General features: G+C 43.1%; 1 protein-coding gene across 1 annotated transcript in view; it reads right to left on the reverse strand.

Moving 5' to 3' along the window:
- sphkap (SPHK1 interactor, AKAP domain containing) overlaps positions 1-23,689 on the reverse strand; it is a 31,424-nt gene that overhangs the window by 1,986 nt on the left and 5,749 nt on the right. Inside the window, exons 4-9 of the mRNA XM_071916386.2 lie at positions 11,031-11,090; positions 10,504-10,644; positions 9,099-9,366; positions 3,822-7,218; positions 1,882-2,043; positions 760-843 (exon numbers count right to left, since the gene is read on the reverse strand). Of these exons, the coding sequence (XP_071772487.2) occupies positions 760-843; positions 1,882-2,043; positions 3,822-7,218; positions 9,099-9,366; positions 10,504-10,644; positions 11,031-11,090 (4,112 nt within the window). The remainder of the gene's footprint in view (positions 1-759; positions 844-1,881; positions 2,044-3,821; positions 7,219-9,098; positions 9,367-10,503; positions 10,645-11,030; positions 11,091-23,689) is intronic.

Genomic DNA, 23,689 nt, shown 5'->3' on the forward strand with positions numbered 1-23,689 from the left:
TTGCTGTGTTTTTCTGCGTACAACAAGCTGCTCGTAACTAATTGCCCCTAGTGGGATTAATAAAGTTGTTTTGAATTTGAATTTGAATTTGAATTTGATGTGAAAACATGAATATAATAGTAACAATAGTAACATGAATATGTGCAGTGAAAAGTAAGTATACAGCTTGTAATGTGCTTTATTCAGCCACACCATTTAAAAAAAATTTGCACAAAGCCCTGTTTGTGCAGAAAAGTGGTTTAAATAGTTAGAGGAAGTATAAGTATTTTAAAAATAATCATTATTATAAACCTAGATAGAGTTTTTAAAAAGGACAGGTACAAACTTTTTAACAAACACAAAAAAATAAACATTAATACAAATAGATAGCTAGATAGACAGATAGATAGATAGATAGATAGATAGATAGATGCATACATACATACATACATGCATAATACATATATACATAGATAATACAAGAATTGAAGTAGGATTAAATAAAATAATAAAGCAGACAGTGTCTATTTAAGAGAACATCATTATCAGCGTTGACAACATAATAATAAATGAGCTATAATCTGTCATGTGGGTGAGTGTTAGAGTTGCGGCCTGTCAGTCACCAGCCACCTGACTGCTGTGCTCTGGGTGAGAACATCAGAAAAAGCAGTGTAGTGTGCGCAGACCTTTTGTCTTTATTAGACACAATGTCATTATCGGCATTACAGTGACAGCGTAATGAGAAATATGTCAGCACCATGGCTTGTCAGTGACAGTTACCTGATTACCGTGCTCTGGGTGGGCACATCAGAAAAAGCATCCAGGTCTGCCAGGCCCAGGCTGGATGCGCTGCTGGTCCCATTTCTGTAAACCAATAAAAAACAACAGAGAGCATCATTCACATCTTGTCTCAAGACATCCGACATGATCACTGACTTGTGAAGAGAACAATAACGAGGCGCAGCGATGCAGGCCATGTTGTTCATTAGCTGGTGATTAACATATAAATAGCAGCTGCAGCTGAATCGGACGCTCGCGGTGGGAGGCTGGTGGTTTGCGGCTGGCGGCAAGCCTGTCCGGAGATGAGGATGAGGAGCTTTGGCGGGAGTTAGACGGGTTAGCGTGGACAGGCAGGGTGGGCGGCCAGGCCCTCGTGTCACAGCATGAAGGTAATCAGGGGATGAGGTGGAGTTAAAGTAAACAGGTGGATGGAGAGGTTACAGGGAGCAGCAGGTGTTATGGTGGCGGCGCAGATAGTTACTCTTGCAGTTTATTAAGCAACAAGCAGGCGACTCGTATCACTGCCAAGCTGAAAACACAGAGCCTTCCTGCTGCCCCCCTCCCCCTGTAATCTACACACTACTGACCATTCTGCATTAGGCCCAACACGTTCAGAAATATATGCATTTAATGATGGAAAACATGTAGTTTACAATGCTTTGGTGTTAGTAATATTAATTGCTCCATAGTCATGACATATAAGTTGTTTTCAAGGTGCAGTGAAAGCGAGGCTAAGCGAGGCTATCCTAGCGGCTGGGACAGTTGGTGTAGGGGACTAAAAGGAATGGGAATTTAGTGAAGCAGAGAATGGTGAAGCAAATGTTCTGAACCAGAGGCTTTGGAAGTGAGAGGTCATAGCTCTGTACCACTGCAGCCAGGTTCTTGCAAGTGGGGTGCAGGCAAGGTCTGGCCCTCTGTGCCAGCTATGGAGAAGGCTTTGTGGAGCGGGCTCTCTGCCATGCACCGCCTCAGCAGGCTTTGATGCCGCAGCAGCAGGGAGTAAATTGGCATTGGCGCAGGACAGCACAAGTGTGAGTAGCAATGGGCCAATGAGAGTGGGGTGAGGGTGGGAGTAGCAGCACTAGGAGCAGTATGATTGGACAAGGAGCAGCGGTTACTGACCCCTCGCTCAGCTGGATAAAACTACTGGTCTCCTCGTGGGGGTCATCTTCGGGGGTTATATGGGACCAGCTCCCCGTGCTTTCTTCACTGCTAGCACTCATAGAACGCTTGTCCCTCTTCACTACTGCAGCCACCGCCACAGCTGGCCTGTCCCTCTCACTGCTGGGGAGAGCAAACCGCAAGATGGTGGGAGTGACCATCGACTGGTTGGTTTGGCAAGTGTTGTCGTGCATAATGTCTGCTGCACTGTGTGGTTACTATGGCTATTGTTCCTTAAAAATGTTTTAAGGAAAGGAAAATGTTCCTTTTACATTTTGTCAGCAACATAAAATGATTTCTCTTTTATCCACTGTTCATCCATGTAAACAGTTTTGTTAAACATGAAATGCACTTTGAATACATTTTAAAAGAAATAACTATGCATCACATAAAAGAAAGTTAATTAATTTCAAGAACTTTAATGCATCCGCAAGCTGCATTCCTCACAGGCACCGTTGCATTGTCAGTGTTATTTTAGGAAACTGATTAAGTTAAATCATAATCAGATGATTGAGGGCTGCCATCTTCAAGAATTCCAGAGGGAAATCAGGTTTTATTGACTAGGCAAGTCAGTGACTTCCACTGTTACACAAGGGACAGACAGATGCACTCCACTTGTTCCCTGATTACATTTATTGTCGAGTGAAAAGTAGCATGCCCTGTGATTCTCCTGAGGCCTGGGTGCCTTTCAGCTTTTTTTTCCTTTCTTCTCTTTCTTTTCTGAATATGTCTTGTCTTGTCTTCAGGATCAGAATTTAATATTAGCTTTAAAACAGTCAGTACAAATACATGATGACAAATAGATCACAACTGATTCTCCACATCACATCATCTATTTTCACTTTTCCCTATATACCTCTCTTATCCATTAGCAGCTCTTTCCCCTTATACATCGGCAGCTTCATTTGATTCCAGACTCAACCTATGAAGTGCTCCAAGCTTCATTACCCCCAAAATGTCTTCTGGAAGTATCCACGCTTTACTGCCTCCACTGAAAGGCCACTCACATGCGGTTGTTAGTGGCTGTGTGAAACTTGCTACCTTGCAGAGTCCCTGTCTTATTCTTGCTACAATGTCAGCCTGATATGTCCGAATAGTCACATCCCAAAGTGACCATGTCTAACAATTCGGCAACTAAAAGGATTAATACACTTATTCCAAATTAACTGACTTCCTACAAGCACTTTATTCCATCTAGAGGCACCTATATTGCTGCAATTCAATTGTGATTTTCTTAAGCCTTCAAACAGCCTTAATCCATAGCCTGATTCCTTGTCATTCAGGCACAGTAGATAATACAGTTGCAGTCTGCATGCAAATGTGATCTAAATACCTATGGGTGTGATGTGGTTTCAGTGTGAGTGTCAAGTGTGAGTGCAGTCTTTACTGATCAAGGTGAGTTCGACCACTACAGAGTGGATAAAAGATGAAGCCACTAAAAGCTTTCAACACACAGTACATCACCCAGCCAATATGAGTCACAGCCTGGCCAAGGGTCTGTCAAACCCCACACACTGCTAAAATAGATTAGTTTTTCCTACTGAATGGATCCCCTGTGTGCCTGCTGCTATGTGATCAAACACTATAAATAGCTTTGGTACGCATGGACAGTTTTCTATTTGTAGGGCCTGGACATCATTTGTTAAGTGTTCATTTTCAGAAAAGAAATCATTCCAAAGACACCTTAAAATAACTCTACCATGATGTGATCCTTCCTTTCTCTCTTTTACTCCGTCAGATCAAAAAACAGCTGAAATTCTGTGTTCTTTGATGACCATGTAATCTTTGACAAGCATCCATCTAGGATGATTCTGCTGCTGGGCTGTGAAAACCTTTCTGCCTGAAGGAGGAGACTGACTCTCACACAGAAGAACTGTGACCTGTGCAGGTGGTGAGCTTACCTGCTGCTGCTGGCTGATGCTCTCTCTGTGCGCTTGGGGGCTGATATTTCTGGGGGTGTGTCCTGGGGGCCTCCCCCTGTCCTCTCAGGGTTCTGGAGGGTCTCTTCGTCCTTTTGATCTCCCTCAATGTGGATCAGTGGCACATCTCTGGGTCCCCTCATGCGGGGCACACTGTTGTCCGTAGCCCCAGGCCCTGCCCCAGCGCCAGCTTGCTCCTGGCTGGCCTTACTCCGACTACAACTTGGCCGGGACTGTTTGAACCCCCTCCTTCTTTCGCCAACAGGCATGTGTGGCTGTGGCTGCCACCCAAGAGTTCCCCCAGCTCCATCCTGCTGGCCCCCCAGTGCAGACTTGCCAATCTCTACAATGTCAGCTGCCAGGCGATTGGCAAACTGCTGGACGTGGGGCTGGGAGTCTCCTCCAGCCTCCAGCTCGATGCTGTCCTCTGGATCAGCGATGATCTTGTTCTTCCTCATCAAGGACTCGATGGAGCTGGACCAGGTCTCATGAATCAGCATATCAGTGATCTGGTCAGTCCTGCCCCTTTGGTAGAGACAGGAGTCTGACTTACACAGGCCCGTGGCTGACACTGAGTTGGTAGGGAAGATGTTCAGCGTGTCTCCGTGCACATTGCGGGCAAATCCATCAAAAGAGTTGGCTTTGATGGGTGAGTTGACAGTCAGTCGTGAGTCTGAGGAGCGGCGGTCTGGGACTGAGGACTGGCGGATGCAGAAGGGTGTTCTGGGAGAAGGGGGGAGTAGGCTGTTGCTCCACTCTTTAGTTTTGGCAATGCCATAATCTTTGTTCTCCTTATCCATATCCCGGAGCATGAACCTGTAGAACTCCTCTGTGATGCTCTCTGTGCTGGACTGTTTGGACAGGCAGGAGGAGGTCCTGACATTAAGGTGGCCGTTCTTCTTGGTGGCAGCCTGCTGCACCGCTGCAGCCAGGATGCTGCTGGCATTCTTCCCAGCATAGTAGTCCAGCAGAAGGTCAAACCCCCTGCCCTCTGTCTCCATCTGGTTTACCATGAACCGCGAGAACTCGTCTGTGATGCTCTCACAGCTCGACTGCTTAGAGATTGAGCTGCCCCGGCTCAAGTTCTGACCCAGCCGGCTGCCAGGACCCAGGGTGTTGGGTGTGCCCGAGGGGTCCGCGTCTTCTTCTGGAATACTCTCATAACTAGCTGCCTTCCCTCGGCTCCACCTCTCACACTGCAGCCTGCTACGTGGCTGGCCTGCTTTGGAGGTGTCAACCACGTTGAGTTCAGGGCAGTTCATGATCCTGGCGGTGACCTCGGAGGCAAAGAGGGCGAAGGGATCCTGGGGTTCATCAGGATTGACTGTCTCATCTACCACCCGGTTCACCAGTCGCTCCATCAGCTCCGGCTGCTCCTCCGTTTTCCTCTTGATCTCACTTAGGCGTGGTGCCCGATGCTTCTTAGAGGCAGCACTGCTGCTCTGTCCCTCTATCCTCCTGAGTACTGTGCGGCAAGCAGGGAGCAAATAGGCTTCAGGCCCCTCTCCAGATGTCCCTTTCAGGGCACAGAACCAGGGCTGCTTCCCCGTGGAGTTCTCCAGGCAGATGGCAGCTAGCTCTGTGGCCATAGACACCACTGTAGTGGCCAGGTCATCAGCGAAGCAAGTAACTGGTGTCCTGGACTCCGAGTCCATTCTCAGAGAGAGCAGTGAGCTGCAGGAATTTAGGGAGGACTGGGGGGTGAGGGAGGCCTGCCTGCTGTCACTGCCTGTTACTAGTCGGCCCCTCTTCTCTGTGCTGAGGACTGAGATCTCACTCAGAGGTTCTCTGATGGCGCCACTGCCCTGCTGGATCTGCTGGTGGTCGGAGTAGTCCTTAACAGAGAAGGATGTGGATTTAGACTGACTCTGTTTGCATAGCTGCTGCTGCTGCTGCTCTTTGCTATATGCTGAGGAGGGAGATCCAGGGGGATCACTTTCCTTCTCCTCCAGCACATATTTCTCCTCTTTCAGCCCAGTAACCATGGTAAACTTATCTGTGCAGTGTAGCATACCGCTGAGGTTCTCACTATTATTGGACTGGCTATAGCCAACCAAACGCTGCAATTGACTTAATGGATCCCTGCCCTCCTTGGTGGTAGAAGCCTCCCTGGCATAAACATCACCCTCTTGTGTGCCATATGACCCGTGATCACTGGAAATATCACTGATTTTCTTCTGTGTCAGGCAAAGGATGTCAAAGAGCAAATTGTTCACACTGTCCTGCAGAAAGCCCTGGAGGCTGGGGGCGTCTTTCCCCGGACCCTCCAGTTCTTTTTTCTTTTTTGCTTTCTCTAATGCATGCTTAAAGAGGCTGTCTGCCACCTCACTGATTAAGTCATCCACCTCTCTTTCATCCATGCAGGATTTCTTTGGACAGGTAATGCCATCTACTATCTTGTTATGGGTGGTCTCCAGCAGGTCGGCTACACTCTTGTAGCCCCGGGGCTGAACCAGCACCTCGGCTGCTTCCCTGTGCAGGACCTCAGCAATGGTGGCACGAAAGGCCTCAATGCTGGTTCCCTCTGCCACACTGCAGTGCAGCGTGAAGGCAGCAGAGGCCGCGGCTGCAGACATCAGCCCCCGGGATGCCGTGTAGCCCTCGGCAGAATCGACATCGGAGTCACCACCCTCCCCTGACTCCTCCGTCAGGTCCACTACTGCCACAGCCCCAGCCACCTGAGCCATGCCACACATGGCTGATGAGAAGGAGTAGTCGACTCCCTCCTCGGGTTCCTGCAGCTCCTCCTCTGTGTCTTCCTCTGAGGCGGACTCCATGGTGAGATGTTCTGTTAACTGTGGGTTAGTAATGGTGCCAATGACACTGGCGGCACAGGCCAAGGCCACCTCTACATGTTTGGATGGGTGTCCTCCATTGTGGGGGGGAATGTGTGGCTGCGTCCCATGCTCTGGAATCTTTGTTGCTTCAGTAGAGACATCCTGGTCAGGCGTCTGAGAGACCTGGATCCCTGGCCACTCTGCAGCCCCCTCAGAACTGTCTGGGCTTTGAACTATGACAATCTTGGGGAGTTCGAAGGAGCAGGTGCGCTGTCTGGAAGGCTCTTTTGTCTGTGAAGGACCAGTGGAGTTGGAAGGACGACTGGAGAGCGACACGCTGACAGCAGCCTCAGGGACGAAGGAGGTTTCATCTTGAGACAGGCGGATGAAGGCGTCTTGCAGCACTGACTCAGCCAGGTTGGTGGCGTAGTGGCCAGCTGACTCCTTGGTGTGAAGGCTGGATCTCCGAGGTCCTTCCTTTTTCACCTCAAAGTCCTCCCTGTCCTGATGGTGGACCAGCTGTCCCCTCTGACATGCAAGTCTGACGCAGTGCTTCTGTGCAACCTCTACCAAGCTCTCTGCCACGTCACCACTCTCTGGCTCTGTGGAGAGACGGGGAGAAACACAGAGACAGAGAGACAGACAGAAAGTGAAAAACATCCACACTGGTTAGAGAGCAGCTCCATCAGTCTCCCAAAGCGTCACAAGCAGAACAGAACATTACCCTGTTTTACCCTTCAGCGACTATCAGAGCTGGCTTCCTTCTTATTTATGCCATTCAATTTCCCCTTCAACAAAATTTCAGAGAATTATTTTCCATTTTGTTTCCATCCAACAGACGTTATTTATCAACTGGGCAACATTTTACAAATGAATACTTCTGTCCTGTGTTATACAGGTGCAGTCATTATGGAAATCCTTAAATGCTTGCTACACTAATGCTTCTGTACTGTTGCTGCAACCCCAGGAGGGGAGTCCTGCTCTATATGCTGTATCCATTTTTGAAACAAAAATTGATGATGTCGGCTGCTCAATATTAAAAAAAAAAAAAAAAAACATGACAAGAATAATTTAAGTACTATTAAATAGTGAGCTTTTCTTTCATGTCAGCAATTATTTTGTAAGAGTAGGTGTCATGTTTTTGAAATGGTGGCTATCATTTTAGAATGAAACTATTCAATTGTCCATAAAAAAGCTACGTCAACCCCCCCAGGGAGAGTAAAGACCATTCTTATCGGTGATGATCTAGTTTTTAATATTACATTGACTGAACGGAGAGTGAAACCTTGGCTGTGTTGGATCTAATTTCACATGTAAGATTAATTATAGATTAACATAGGCTCCTCTGCGTTGTGGTGCTGCTGAGCTCAGGGCCATATCTATCTAAATGAAGACTGGCATTGATCTGTTTTAACCTAGCTGCTCTCAACTACACAAGCCATAACAGATCGTAAGGAACTGAACTGTGCACCCCGCCAAAGAGAAGTGGGTTTATAGATGAGGAAAGACAGGCCACACGAAAGAAAGGAAAACTGCTTGTGAATAAAGCTCCCTGTGTGTGCACTGACTGCAGAACGGCTGTCCTTCCCATTAAAAAGAAGAGGAGGAGAAGCCTCAGTAGATTTAGAGAGAATATGTATTACACTGCAACAATCAAGTGTTTAGGCACCACAAGCCTTTACAACTATTGTAAAATCCCATCTGTGACAGCAAACTAAATTATTACTTATGGACGTATTTATAATCATGTTATCAGTACAAGCATGCAGTTTGTTTGATACACGGACCAAACATGCAAATATTTATATACAAGGCCATAATACTGTATTATACAATGTTATTTATTGGGCTTGTTTGTTGTTGTGTGCCTATCACTCTTTCGAAATTTGGATTTGGATTTGGTCTGCGTGTTCTAGTGGCACACATCACATGGATGAGGAGAATAGCACAATAGATGGAATTGGACATAGAGTAGCCGGTTTCTAAGATTTTTAAGGATGATTTTAACAACAAAACAACAGAATTTTAACAACAAAATTAAACTTTTGAGTGTCTATTTTTCACATCTGAGTCGTTTTGGAACAACCAAGTAAATGCAAATGTACGACAGCAACATCTTGAGGCTGTTCAGGCTATACAGTGGCATGTGTACATATATTCAGTGCACATGGCCAGAGGTGGAATGAAATCTCTCACCCTCACAGTGATAGTTCAATCATACTCCACCCATTAAGTTGTACACAGGGCCACACAAAGTACAGAAAGTACACCAGGACTTGGGCAGCAACCATGAATTGTTTGGACAGATTTAATCTCTACTGCTATATTAATTACATTCTTACGAAAGTTCAGCATTCATCAGTGCATAAAATTGCTAATTACTAAATGATTTTCTTTGAACTATGGCTTTGCACATTATAAGTTGTCACTCAAACACACTCAAAGACTTTTAAGAAAAAAAGTTGAAAAAAATTAGGCTCACCGTTTCTGAAGCCATCATCCTCACTGTCGTCTCCCAGGTGTTCTGAGGCGGTTAAGAAGTCTTCTTCTATGGAAGAGATGGAGCGGTTGGTGTCATCATCGAGCCGCTGTCCGGCCGCTCGGCCCTGCAGCGGCTGCCGCTCCTTTCCCCACTGTAGGCCAATCAGGAACTTGTTGATCTCAAAGATGATGCTGCCAGGCTGGGTAGAGCGTCTCTGCCCCGAACACTGAACCAGGCACACGCCTGCACCTCGCCGCTGCTGCTGGCCCTGATTGGAACATGTATAAATACATATTATGCATGCACACACACACACACACACACACACACACACACACACACACACACACACACACACACACTATGCATACGCAAAGTTGTACATGTATACACACGTACTGAACGAAAGGCACACATACACAAATATACACCAAGCAGCATACACACAATTAGAATACACACACACACACACATGCATATACACATACACACACACACATTGAGACACACAAATGATGAGATATATTATACACATCCTAATCAAACCTTCAGAAGTACTGTATTTGTGTATCTCTCCTCATGTTTTTCTTCCTTGCACATATTGATATAAAATCATTGGTTCTATTCATGTAAGGCTTATTGTCTGTGCAGCTGCTCAGGCTGTGTATTGATTCTAGGATGGTGTTTTAATAACAATGATGTGTTTGGGGAGTTTCAGCAGCTTCAAATTAAAAGGACCCCAACCAGCATGTGGCTCTGTTAATATGAAAAAAAAAATCTTTGTAATAGTCAGTGGCTGTAAGAAAACATTTTATTTTCAAAAACATCAGAAAGGTCTATACATGAGTGGCTACATGGGCATAGCCATAGTTACAGATAGGCCTACTGTTAGGAGGCGTGTGTGTGTGTGTGTGTGTGTGTGTGTGTGTGTGTGTGTGTGTGTGTGTGTGTGGAGCTGGGGTGGGGTTAGAGAGTTTAGGCACACGACTGCCCATCCCTGGTTTAGAATCTGTAACAACAAGGGTCCAGTTTCATAATTTTCTGAAATAAAAATTGGAATATGTTTTTCATAAAAGCAATCCATAATGTGGATAATTTGAGAGGGTGTTTCCTGTACATGGTAGCTAGAATGTTATCTTTCCATAGTGCAGCTAGTGTAAGGTGGATGAGGAGGGGACTTTTTTATTGGAGTGAGATGGGGAGAGTTACTAGTTAAAATGAATTCTCTTCCTTCTGTGTATTTGTTGATCTTGGCTTAGCATAAAAATGTCCAATTATAATCACAAACTACTGTACAAATTGCTGTACAAAAGGACAGTTTGCACTCGCTAGCTTGCACTCCAGGCCAATTAAATCAAACGCTGAAAGTACTTTCAAGGATTTGAATACATCAGGGCAAACTCACCTGTGACGGGGAGTGTGGGTGAGTTTGGCAAGTGTCTGAGGCTTCCAGGCCACCAAGCAGTAGGATCTCATTCTCTTTGGGCTGGTGGACACTCAGTGATTCAACAAGTTTTGGCAGGTCTGGAGACACCGACGCCAGTTTCTGCAGGAGAGATGCCAACCACAGAGGTACATAATAATAAAAAAACCTCCAGTCAAAAGCCTTAACGGAACATGATATTCACTGTGCTTCCAACAGAGATATATAATTATAAAATCCTTTCTGTGAGAAGTCTCAAATCATGTGAAATGATTGCTGTTCGCCCACCACTGCCACCACCAGCAGCACAAATCTGCACATTATCTAAACAAATCAACCGTCTAATTCTGGCTAATGATCCTGAATCCATGGCAACTGAGCCAATGGTTGCAGCATATAATGTGAGACGCAAGGAACAGAGATCACGGGGGATGAAAGGTGGGAGGGAGTGGGAGTGGGAGCGGACGAGAAGAGGGACGGAGGGAGCGGGGACGAAGGGTTCTGCTCACCTTGATGCTTTCGTCATCACGACGGTCCACTTTCTGATGGTCCAGATTCACAAAACAAATCTGAGAGAGAGGGCGAGAGAGACAGAGTCAGAGAGAGCATTAGAGTAACAGCATGACCGGAAGCTGAAACGAAGGCTGAGCTACAAGGAATTTGAGTAAAAAAGAGTTCCAGAAGTCAGAGTGCTGTAATGGTGAAGTTACTACATCGCCTTCCCCGCTGCCATTTCTCTGTCACAAACCCTACAAACCAGACAAAATGACAGTTCCCCCCCAAGTGACTCACCATTTAGAAACTATAGCTGTCTGCCATGCCGCTACAGAGTGGCTCTCATTGGCAGAGCCCTTTCAAAGAGTGTCTCCTCTCTCCGGGGCTTCTAACAGCAGGTGTAAATCACCAATGATTTTCTTTCCATCTCTCCCTTTTCTCTCTGTCTCTTTTGTCTCTCTCTCTCCACTCCCTCTTTCTCTCTCTGTCTCTACTCCTCCACTCTCACACTCTCAGCCCCCTTCGGCTCTCGCTCCCGGTTTAACGGTGTGTGATGGTGTCCTCGTGTTAGCGCTGGGAGTCTGGGACTGTCCGAGCGCTGCTGTTTGATTCTGCAGCACGCCGCCTCTGACCTAAGCTGGCAAAGCCCAACTGTAGTTCTGTGAGTGAAGCATGGCTCCAACACTGGCAGGGTTGGGGGTTCAGTTCCCACTTGAGCCACCCACACTCACAATGTGTGTGTGCACGGCACTGTGAGGCGCTTTGGATAAAAGTGTCTGCCAAATGACAGATATATATTTTTTGAGCATATATATCGCTATTATGTCTAAGTTTTAAACATTGCCACGCCTGTCATTATTAATCACACTAGGTGCTATTAATATATGTCACTGAGGCAGTCTCCCACAGCTCTATTATCGGTCTCTTCAATGTGAAACACTGACAGGTAGGATCCTGCTGTCTTTCTTTTACTGATGCCTTCTCCATATCTGCTCTACCTGCTGCTATCTCCCCCCATTAACTCCTTCCCAGACCTGTGGAAAATAGATCTGCTTTCCAATAATCTGAACTATTTCATTTTACTTGAACTATTTGAGGTGTGCTTGATTCATCTTGCTGCACAGTCAAAGTGCCTCAGCGCTTGTGAGATAACATACATTCTTTTCTTTCTCGTCTTTTGCATCTTTTTTCCTTTATCCATGTTGTATTCAACCTGTTTCCTCCAAGCCCTCTCTCTCTCTCTCTCTCTCTCTCTCTCTCAACTGACTTGAGAAGACGTCAAGGTATAGAAGCCGATGTATGTCTGTTGTATTGCCTGCAGTCTGTTCGCTGTATATTCAGCATCAAGGCCGATGTTCTTCACTATTTTCTCTACAGCACTCATGCCATGTTATCCATCTGTTTTCTAGCTGAAGACACATTTGACAATGATAGTAAAATACAAAGCGCAGCTGCAATAAATAGGTCAATAAACTCAGAGTTTATCTTTCAAAATAATGTTATTTTGCTATACTTTGCATATTTTTCCAGCCGTTATGAGATGGCCTGGTTTTGAATTATCACAGTAAAAGCTGAGATAAGGATATGAAAATACTCTACAATAACAAAAGCTGAAAGCAGGGCAGTTTACCAGATGAGGCTAAATGTCCCTCATTAAAGTAGTAATACAGCATATTCAGCACAAGCCTGTACCTCCAATCTGGTACGATCCAGTCAAAAATAATATTTTCCAGACTATTAAGTCTAATGTGATGATTGTAGCTTGAAAATGGAGTTAGCCAAGTATAAAAAATGTGTGGTCAGTGACAGCTGACAGTGACAGAAAATGTGAAAACGTTTGAAAAGGTTTCTGTGTCTCTTCCTGATCGAAGTGGGTTTTTTTTTCTTCTTCCTCTCATGGACCGCATTTGTCACCTATAACATTTATTTGAATACCAAATGGGCTTCTCCATTGTTAACTTTCCTTCAAAAAGCCAGCCATCAGTCATTGACAAACACAAACAGTTTGCTCATTTGCTTGTCTATTGTTCAGATCCGTGGTGTGAGTGTTACGAGGACCTTTCTGTCAGAACGGGTGTTAAATGTCAACATCATACACACACAACCTGGGATCATTCTAAAGCAACAACTGAAACCACAGACAATGACCTCATTTTGCCTCTTGCTGACCCTATTTTGATTTTTTTAAAATGGCCTTTAAATTCTTTGTTTAGCCTGAGGAAAAATACTTCCCTATTATACTTTCCACAGGCTATTCTTTCTGTTTCTCACAATTATGCATGGACCCCTTCAACAGAAATAGCACTTTAATTGTCATTTTTATTTAGCTCTGTTATATCTTGGATGGATGCAGATATCTATACATGTATATACCTACTGATGTACTGTATATATGAACAAAGAATCATCTCATTGTTTTTGCTATCCATTCCCATCCATCCAAATCCACACTAATATATAAAGAGGAGGTTTGGGGCTCTTGCTCAGGAGCACTTTGGCAGTATTAGGTACTCTTGATACTGAAAATCAAACCAGAAAAGCAGTGACTACTTCTTATGCCCAGCTGCCAACACGCTGCCTGCAGATGATGTAGTTAGAGGACAAGGGAGGAGATGGGAGGTGATAGACGCTTTTGACCTTGAGAAGGGTGAAGCAATTTAACCCCATCAGGCGGCGGGAGCCGAGAGGCAGACGCTCTAAATATGGGCTGCGGAGGAAACAGAGGGCCATCCGGTCATCTCTGTCACTGTGGCCTTCTGAGAGACAGAGACACCTTCACATTCTATCAATTTTCCACAGACGTACTGGCAGACACACGCTCACTAGCATAAACTTATATCTGACTGAAGGGCTGACGGAGTAAAAATAAACAGAGAGACAAAAAGAGGGAGAGAGACACAGAGATAAAACTCAAGGACTTAGATTAAACAGTGTTCCGGATGAGAGAGAAATAGCCAGTCACAGAGTGCTGGTGATTGATGTCATGTCATTGATATAAATGTAGGAAACTAAGTGGGTGAAAAGTAAGCATCTGGGCCTAGCGTTCCTCATGTGTAAATCTCCTGCATTTCCCCCATCGTGTTGTGTCAGAGCTCCGGCTGTAGCAGAGATCTGGGTGCCTTCCAGGGTTTCTCGCTTCACTAGATGCTCAACCCATGGACAAATCTACAGCTGTGCTCAACGTCGGCCCAGCCAGCCAGATTGAAACTCAGGGTGACTCCGATCACCTGCGCTGCCCGAACAATGAGATCAGCTGGACGGCAGAGAAACGACGACGGGAGGGAAATCTGGAGCAGACCCAGAGGCGAGTAGAGAGTCTATTAGTTTTACCATAAACGTCTAAACGATCCAATCGATGTTACCGCAAGGTAATATGAAGGGCGTCTTGGGGACTGTTTTGGAGATGATGGGATGGTCCATCTTGTTACTGACTGGCCCGAGGTGTGTCTGCATTATGAGCGGGGCATGACATGTTTCACTGGTTTTATTTTGAGATGGTAGGAATGCAGAGCAGCCAAGATTGATGTGATATGGAAAATCTATGGCCAAAACTAAAATAAAGATGAAAAGGGATGACTGCTCACTCTTCTTTATAAAAGCATGCAAGAGAGGTGGAGGGCTCAATCCTCATCCCCAGGTTCCAGATGATGAATTCTGCCACTGCAGACCTTGAATGAACTTGTGTGTGAGACACCTGGATCCCGATAATGGACACACACACACACACACGCACACACACACGTACACACACTACACACAAGGTTCAATTGTCTCTGCCTATTTCGGCACAAATTCCCATTTGGCCTTGGAGATACAAGATTGTCTGGCAGGCAAATGGCTCTCTCTCTTTCACTAAGTACACACTCACACACAAGCGTGCACACAGATACATGTACAAGTACACAGACCAGCACAGAAAGACACACAGCCGCATGCACACACGCAGTTTATCCACAGTGTGCAATTACACACATACAAATCAGGGTTATCCAAATACTTAGCCATAGTTTTAGTAGAAGACCAATATTTTCAGTCTCCATTGTCCATCAAACCCCCTTCTCTCTTCAGCAACCCTCCTGCTCCGCTCACTACTCTGATCCTCCCACACACAGCTGCTCTTCTTGGTTCTTCTGTCTCCCTTTTTTCTTTAATTATGGCTCTTTTTTACTCTGTTCTCATGATTCCAAATACAAAAGCAGATTTGTTATACTATATTCCTTGCTTATATATAGATATAGATATATATATATGTTTGCTCTGTGCTCTTTCTTTCCTGTAGCAACAATGAAAATATGGCCACTTAAAATAATTACTTAATTACTTTGGTACTGGCAGCAGCTGGACCAATTATGGACCAATTTCTAGGCTATAGCACCCATACAATGGTAGCCAATTTCCCCTCAACCTACTTTTTTCTTGCACTGGTACTGACATTCAGCATTTTCCAAACATTTCCTCTCGGGGAGGGAGCAACAAACACAAGGCTACATCTACGCATGTCCACCTTTTTGATAGCCGTTGTCTTCCCTGACTCCCCTAGAGGAGCGGGTCTGAGGTACGTTGCCTGTTCCCATGCCCATGTGGAGTTCTAGTGAAGCTCAATGGAAATAAAGTATGACATCAATGCTGCCGTGACTAGGTGTTCATCTCAAATTGGGGTCACCATACTCAAAATATATGAACTCACTGTACTGTAACTTGTTTGACTTATCACAGAAGCCTGCAACTTTAATTACAGTTAATTTCAAGTAAGTTTATTTTAATTAAAATTAACGCAACATTGAGAATTCCTGACTAAACAAAACAATGAATCAGTTTATTTTAATGGGATTTAACGCGTCTGTGACCCTGCCATAACAATTTGGGATGCAATCCACCAGCTAAGAAGTGTTAGTGCAGAGACCAGACAGGCACACTCATCTGGTGTACTGGTGGGAAACAACAGAGCCTTACTTTGTATTTATACATTTAGGTTAAACGCTGATAAAATACATAACATCCAGTGTTCACTAAGCATAACATGAGATACATATATGTATGGAGATTACAAATGTTACAGGCACATTGAGGTTGTCCAGTCCTTTTACCTTTAACTGGGTTCTTGTTGTTTGCTATTTAGTTGGGATTTCGCATGAAATGTTTTGAAAATGAATACCAGTAAAATGAAGAAATTGCGGAATGTACAGGACTTGAATACAGATGTGGAGTTGCATGAACTATATAGAAAGTAATGTGCTGACAAATAGTTGTGCGTTTCTACTGCACATTGGAAATAGGAAATATGCACTATGTATGAAACACACACACACACACACACACACACACACACACACACACATAATTAGTATTTGGCTGTGAGTTGCTCAGCTTGGAGCCCCAGGCTAAAGAGAACATCAAGATGCTGATGCTGTCCGTGTTCTCCCCACTCATGAGTTGCAACTACATGTAACTTTGATAACTTAGAATAACTTGAATATGAGCTAGTTATTCAGAGGATGGCTAAACTTTTAAAAGAGTGGACAGCTCATTTTGGAGGAAAACTTGTCAGAGAAGTTTTTAGTAATGGCAGATGGACAGTCAGAGGTAAGAGGAGAAGGTTAAGGAGGAAGAAGAAGGCCTTTTCTTCCTGCTCTCATCCTGCTGTAAGTCAGCTCTCCTGCTGCAGATGGCATATTTATTCTGTTCTCTCTCACTGGGCCTTCTCTCTGGGCCTGGATGGGACAGGTCGGGACACAACACACAACCCGTGTGTGAAGTGTTTGAATCCAATGATGGATGGATCACTCTCCACTGGGGACCACAAGTTCAAAACAGGAAGACAGACAGGGGGATGGACAGTGTTGAGCGGGACGAAATACGGTAGACAGATTGTACTGCAACTTTAATTACACTGTACTGAAGAGTTTTGTTCAGAAATGAGATGTTCTGCATCTGAAAAAATGGTACATACTCTACATACTCTAAGTAAAATTCTGACTGGGATTACAGTAGCGATATCACATATATACTGACTTTTGCTTATTTTTATTTGCCTGGTTTTACTACTTTTCAACCTAGGTTTTGATTCATACCTGACTTTTTACTGTTCTTTTATTATTTTATTACTGTTTTATTTTCTATACAGCACTTTGTTACGCTGTTTTGAGGAGTTAATCCGTTATATTGTCATATCAGTATTAAGAGGTGCATACTGACATAAACTCTAGGCACATATCAACAAAGAGAGTAGTTTAATGAAATGCAATATTTAAATGAGATGCACAGACATTAAGTGATTAAGTATGCAGGGACATAATTGCTTGCCTTGCGAGGAAGAATGCAAGGTGCCATCTCCCTCTTTAAAATGCTTACCCTGTCAAATCTCTCAGGGGTGTGATACAATTCAGTGTGACTATCACAGTAACATGACACTTCTCTGTGACTTCATGCATTAAAACATGAGTGAGTGATCAAAGGTGACAACATGATGCAGCCAGAGGTGGGTGATAGAGCGAGGAGCAGAAAATCCTACGCTTTCATCTTTTATTTAGCTGACAGTTTTTGGCCTTTCAAGCTCACTATTTTGGACTATTCCTATTCCTGAATGCATGTATAATTTTCACACGAGTGTCACATTCTCGAACAAACAGTTCCTGAAGACTCAACTGGGTGGCCTAATTTGGTAATCAAGGTTTCTTAAAAATAGACCTGAATCCAGAGTATGTAACCTTTAACCTTTAAACATACCCCCAAGCTCTGTAATCAATCCCATAATTACATAATGGCCCATTAAGGTTAAATAACGCCAAGAGCACAACAACAATCAGTTGTCCTTGACATCAATGTGTAACATTGGCGACAAGCTGAGCTAATATGGTCAGAAGTCTAATGTGTAATGCTATGCAGGGTATAAAAAAATAATACTCTTAATTTCCACATGCTGCTTTGTTCACCCCATGCTCCGGGCACTCTCCTTCTCCTCCTTTCCTTTCCTTTCCTTTCCTTTCCTTTCCTCTTCTTTCTTCATTACCCTGAGTCATCCCCCATGAGTCTTTTTCTATACCGTCACTCTCTTATTTTTCTCTCTCTTCTCTCTCATTCTGCTCTATGCCTCGGCCTTTCTCCTCCCTCACCCTCTCTCTTTCTCTCCGTTCTCCAGAATACTCCTCTCCTGCCTCCTCCACTTTTCCCCTCTTCCCCCCGCTCTCCTCCCTGCTCCCCTGCATGGCTGAGGCCAGGACCAAAGACTCTATTTCTCACACAATGTCATCAATCGCTAGCTCCCCTTTGATTGATTGGCTGTGTAAAGCAGGAAAAGCTGAACAGAGAATTGAGAGGCAGAGGAGCAATTTGTCACGTCAAAGTCTGAGAGCGATGCTGCAGGAGGACAGGCCACATCTGTTCCCACTCACATAAATGTTCCCCGTGATTCATGGAATATAGATACAGAGTAAGGGAAGCGAACGACCATTGTCTCATTTGCACAAAACCCATGAAGATTAAACTGCTTTGTTTTTACAGTACACACACAAAAAAACACAATGAAGATAAAACTGTTTTGTCTAAATAATCCTGAGTTAGGTGTGAGCCTGAGAAGTGGTCCGTTCTGTGCAGACAAGGGCCGCACAAGTGATGCCTTTGTTTTCAAGCTGGCAGTTGGCACAAATAGCATTACCAGTCAGGAATGATGAAGAGGAGAAAGCCATGGTGCCATGCATAAATCTATGACTTTTACAGGCCTTTATGTGATGGTCAATAACTGTGACAAGTCAGTTTGATTCACAGACAAATGCTAAAAGCCAATTTTGCAATCCAGATTCCAAATTCACTAAACTACAGTAATGAATGTGTCTTGTATTGCCAAGTCTTGTACTGGCTATATTTTACATGGACACCTGACCTTAGAGGATGGCAAATGCATGCTCCATAACTCTCACTGGGATCTGTGGTGAATTTAGATCAATTCTGTAAAGATCCTGGATGCTGCTCGTACGCACAGTTGCATGAGTCATATGTACATCTTGTCCTAGATAACGGGGGATTTCAGGAACATTCAATTCAGTATAGGGCTGCTCACACTTACGAAGTGTGAAGTGATTGTGTGAGAATGGTGTTCTTTGGCAAATTACTGCTACTTCCTGTTACCTTGGTAATGATTATGAAAGACCTGAGGTGTTTTAGAAAGGAATGTGGGAAAAAATGGGAAAATACTTCACATATATGGTACTGGCATTTAGACTGCAAACAACTTGGCACCTAGAGTCCATGACACTGGAATTAAAATGAAGAAATACAAAGTTCCCATACTGGTTTGTCAGAACTGGTGATGTGTTTTTCAGCTGAGGACACACTACAGGAAATTTTGAATGACATGGCTTGGATTTGGCTTGTTGTGGTTAATCGCACTTTTGTTATTTACAATTCTTGATGCCGACTCTCCATTGAAGCAGCAGTTTGGCACTGTGAACGGTGACCAGCTATATAAGTTACACTAAGCCGTCGCAAAGCACCTAGGGCTGGATTCACAGAAATGGATTACAGCTACTACTTTCAATGGTTCTAGGACTAGGTTTAATCCATGTCTGTGAAACTGACCCACTGGTAATGCAATTAATCCTGGATCATTGAGTTGAGGCTATGATCAGCGAAGTGCAGGTCAGACCTCTGGCTCAGAGATAGTGCTGCTCAGAGAGAGAAGTTCTGAGGCATAATGTCAGCAAAACCCAAGAAATGGCAATGGGACAGCAGAGGAGGTATTTCTGCTGCTAAAGGTGAGAAAATTGATTTTACATCTGAAGAGATGGAATTCAGAGAGACTAATTATTACTGCTAGAGTCTGGGTGAATGCCCCCCTCAGGATTAGAATCTTTTTTTTTTTTTAAATAGATTTCAGATGATGGGTCTTATCAGAGAGAATTGATTATGTATTTCAACCTCTGTCTAGATAAAACCTTGGTCATACTTTCAATCAGGGCCACCTCAAGGTCCCTTTGAGCCAAATGGGGCCTTCCATCAAATTCTGGAGAAGGATAACACATTTTATTTAGTGTGTTCATGCAGTTAAATTAGATTTTTGGATAACAAGGCATGTTAACAAACAGCATGACGTAAGACCTGAGAAACTAACAATCACTTCTTGCATTTCTACCTAAATATACCCAAGTAACACTCCTGTAGTGGTACTGAATGGATCAATGAGCACGAAACACCTGTTATTCTTACCAACAAACAAGTTCCTTTCTCCCATTTACAGGTGTAAATCCTGAGTGCAGTTCATGGTCAACTTGCAATCAAAAATGAGTGAGTGATCAAAAGAGACAAACTGCAGTCAGAACTACGTGAGAAAGAAGCTTAAGATGTAAAGCATTTATCTCCTCTATAGCTCACAGCTCTTTTTTTGCTCTCTTTATCTATTCCTTTTCCTAAGTCCATGCATAGTTTTCATGGTGATGCCACATCCTCAAACAGTTTAGTCCAGACTTAACCTTAACCTCTGTCCTAATCGGGGAATGAATGATGAATGAATGATACACCTCTAGTTTCATTGAGTGTGTAGTTGTTGTGTCTACCACTCTTATGATTAACAAGAACCTTTTTTTCCACTTGCATACCTCAGACACAGTAATATCTTGCATGTCATTGATTGTTAACATATTCATAGATTGAAGAAGATTACATCTACTACAGGAAGTCTCTCTCTCCATGACATCCCTGCTAAAACTCATGATACAGGACAACATTCTGGGTAATGCAGATGGATAACTCTGCTGGCAATTATCACCGTTCTCTTCATTTTAAATTATTCTTTATATTATTCCATGTTAAATTTGTGTTTTCTGTTCTTAAAATCCAACTATGTTATTGTGTCATTTGTCAGTGACTTGCTACATATTCTCGCTAAAGGCAATATTAACCATTTTTCCTTCAAAAGTTGCATATTTACCACCACCTTAACTGTTGCATGATACATGACAACATTTGGCAGGAATGAAAATGGAAAATGTCGCAGTAGGCAGGGAAGCAGTTTTGGCAAATGGTGTAAATCAGTGCTAATAACATGCAGGGGTACAAAGAACAAAAACACCATGAATAAATATGTTATGTGGCGGCATCGTGGTTAGATAAGTGAGCTTGTGGCCAAAAGTTCAGCAGCTGGAAACCTCAGATAGGCTGAGAAAATGTGGATACAGAAAGTGAAAGAGACAGGCTCTCCCTATAATCACTATCATAACTTTTCCACAAATGTTTCACGATTTGTACCTGTACTTTACATCTTGTGCATGTATATCTGCATTTGTGAATGTGTAAAAAAGATGCAAAATAAACCCAAATGCGTGACATGATTATCAAAAATCTTTTGAAACTTGTGGTTGTATATCAACAACGGTTAATGTGTAAAAAAGATTTGTAGTTGTGCATCAACTTTTTCCCACAAAGAAAAACTACAAATACACTGCAATTTTACATGTGGTTTGCTGTTTAAAAGTACAACTCTATTAGTACAGCACTGTTGCCAACTCTCAAGAGAAAGTATCCCGATGTCATCAGCCTATATGATGTAGGGTTTTAAATCCTTTTTGACTAATGACTTTCTGAGCAGAGTGCATGGTTGCCAGTTCTGATAATGAAATGGGGAATTTGGCTTGTGTTTTTCAATCTTGAAAATGAGTTGGAAAAGTGAAAACCACATTAATTTTCCCTTTAATGAATATTAAATCATTTCTCAAAAATAATTAGCTGAATGAAATATACCAGCATAGATTCTTTGAATAGATGTTAGACACTATACTTTTCATTTATAAGAGTGTTAAAAACTCAACTTAAACTGTCTTAACACAGAGGATTTCTACCAGGTTGCTGGTGAACCTACCTGGGTTTGCTCTCAGTGTAAAGCTTTAGTCTCAGCAGGCTGCAAGGAATCACAATCAATAAAGAGAGATTGTTTTGTATAGTAATGAATCAGACTCTCGCCGTGACAATCCTTTTCTAGCTAGTTAGCTTGTGTTGAATTCTCTGTTTCTAACAAAAAAAATCATAAACAGACAGATGAACTTTATGTGCAGATTGTCATATTGTCTTGTGTACATTTGGTCAATTCATTGATATCATATTTTCCAATCTGGTTGTGTTGAATACAGTTACGTCTAGCAAGTATAGTATAGTACTAGAAAGACTATGTAAATATAAATGTAAATGTTCACATTTGAGCTAATGGTACAGAAGGTACTGGCAGCACTTCCTCCCAACGGTAACAGCACAAACTCGCCCTGCTCACTAGCTAACAGAAAAACATTGCCGTGACTTCCAAACAGCTGTTTTATTCTCCTATATTAGAACAAGTTACTTTAATTTGAGAAGTTGTAACATCTCATCCATCAGCAGATATGTCTAGTAATTCTAATAGTATAATAGTATTAGTAATACCATGTAAACAGCCTTAGCCTCTATGTGTCTTCTTGCAAACAGTAGAATTCCCATTAGAGCTAATATTATGTCTCTGGTGCAACAGGAGCTTTACTGCCCGGCTGTGTGTCTGTCAGGCAGCTCGTCCTCCCAGGTTACTGTTGCCTCCAAAGAGCACAGCCAATCACATCGACTCTATGAGCCCACATTGAATCAAAACTTTTCAGCCAGAAAACTAAGTGTGCTGATGGAAAAGAGGTTACATAATCTTCTCAAATCAAAGTAAATCTGTTCTGATATATGAGATTAAAACAGCTGTTTGGAAGTCACTGCGATGTCTTTTGGGAGGAGGCGCTGCCTGACAGACACACTGCAGGGCAAAAACACTACCTTCTGTGCCATTAACTTGATCACTAGTACTATTATATTATTATAATTAGTAGAAGTAACTGCATTCAACACACCCAGATTGGAAAATGTGGTATCAATGAATTAACTAAATGTACACAAGACAATATGACGATCTGCACATAAAGTTAATCTGTGTACGATAGTCTTGTTTAAATACTTGTGTAGCTCAGTGAGAGTGTGCCTGTGTGTGAGTGAAGCTGCTGAAATCCTTGGGAGATATGAGATAGAGTATGAACCCTTTATGATGTTTTTAATAAGTCACAGAGTACAGTGAAATAAACATGATAGGGATGCATTTACCATACAAAACAATCTCTCTTGATTTGATTACTCACAGCCTGCTGAGACTAAACTGAGTTTTTAACAGTCTCTTAGTGGAATGGAATTGCATAGCTTAGTACATTTATTCAAAGAAGCTGTTCTGGTATATTTCATGCAGCTTATTGTTTAGGAGAAATTATTTTGTATTCATAAATGGGAAAATGAAAGTTTTTCACTTTTCCAAATCATTTTCAAGACTGAAAAACACAAGCCAAATCCTCCTTTTCATTAGCAGACCTGGCAACCATGCTCAGACAACATGTCTCTCTGATTGGATCGTAAAAAAAGGACATAAAATCCTGCACCCCCATTGGCTGATCACATCAGCGGTGCCAAATGTCTTTAAAAAACACATCCGTACTCATCAATGTACTTGTAAACAGCAAGCCACATGAAGAATGGAGTTGTATGTGTGACATCTTTTCTACACATTCACAACCACAAATCTTAATATACAGCCACAAGTTTCAAAATATTTGTGAAAATCAGTTTATGGATCTGGGTTTATTTTTGCAAATCTTTTTTACTCATTCACAAATATTGATGTATAAAATACAAG

The sequence above is a fragment of the Centroberyx gerrardi genome, chromosome 6 (genome assembly GCF_048128805.1).
Source record: "Centroberyx gerrardi isolate f3 chromosome 6, fCenGer3.hap1.cur.20231027, whole genome shotgun sequence".
In the NCBI taxonomy this organism is placed as follows: Eukaryota; Metazoa; Chordata; class Actinopteri; order Beryciformes; family Berycidae; genus Centroberyx; species Centroberyx gerrardi.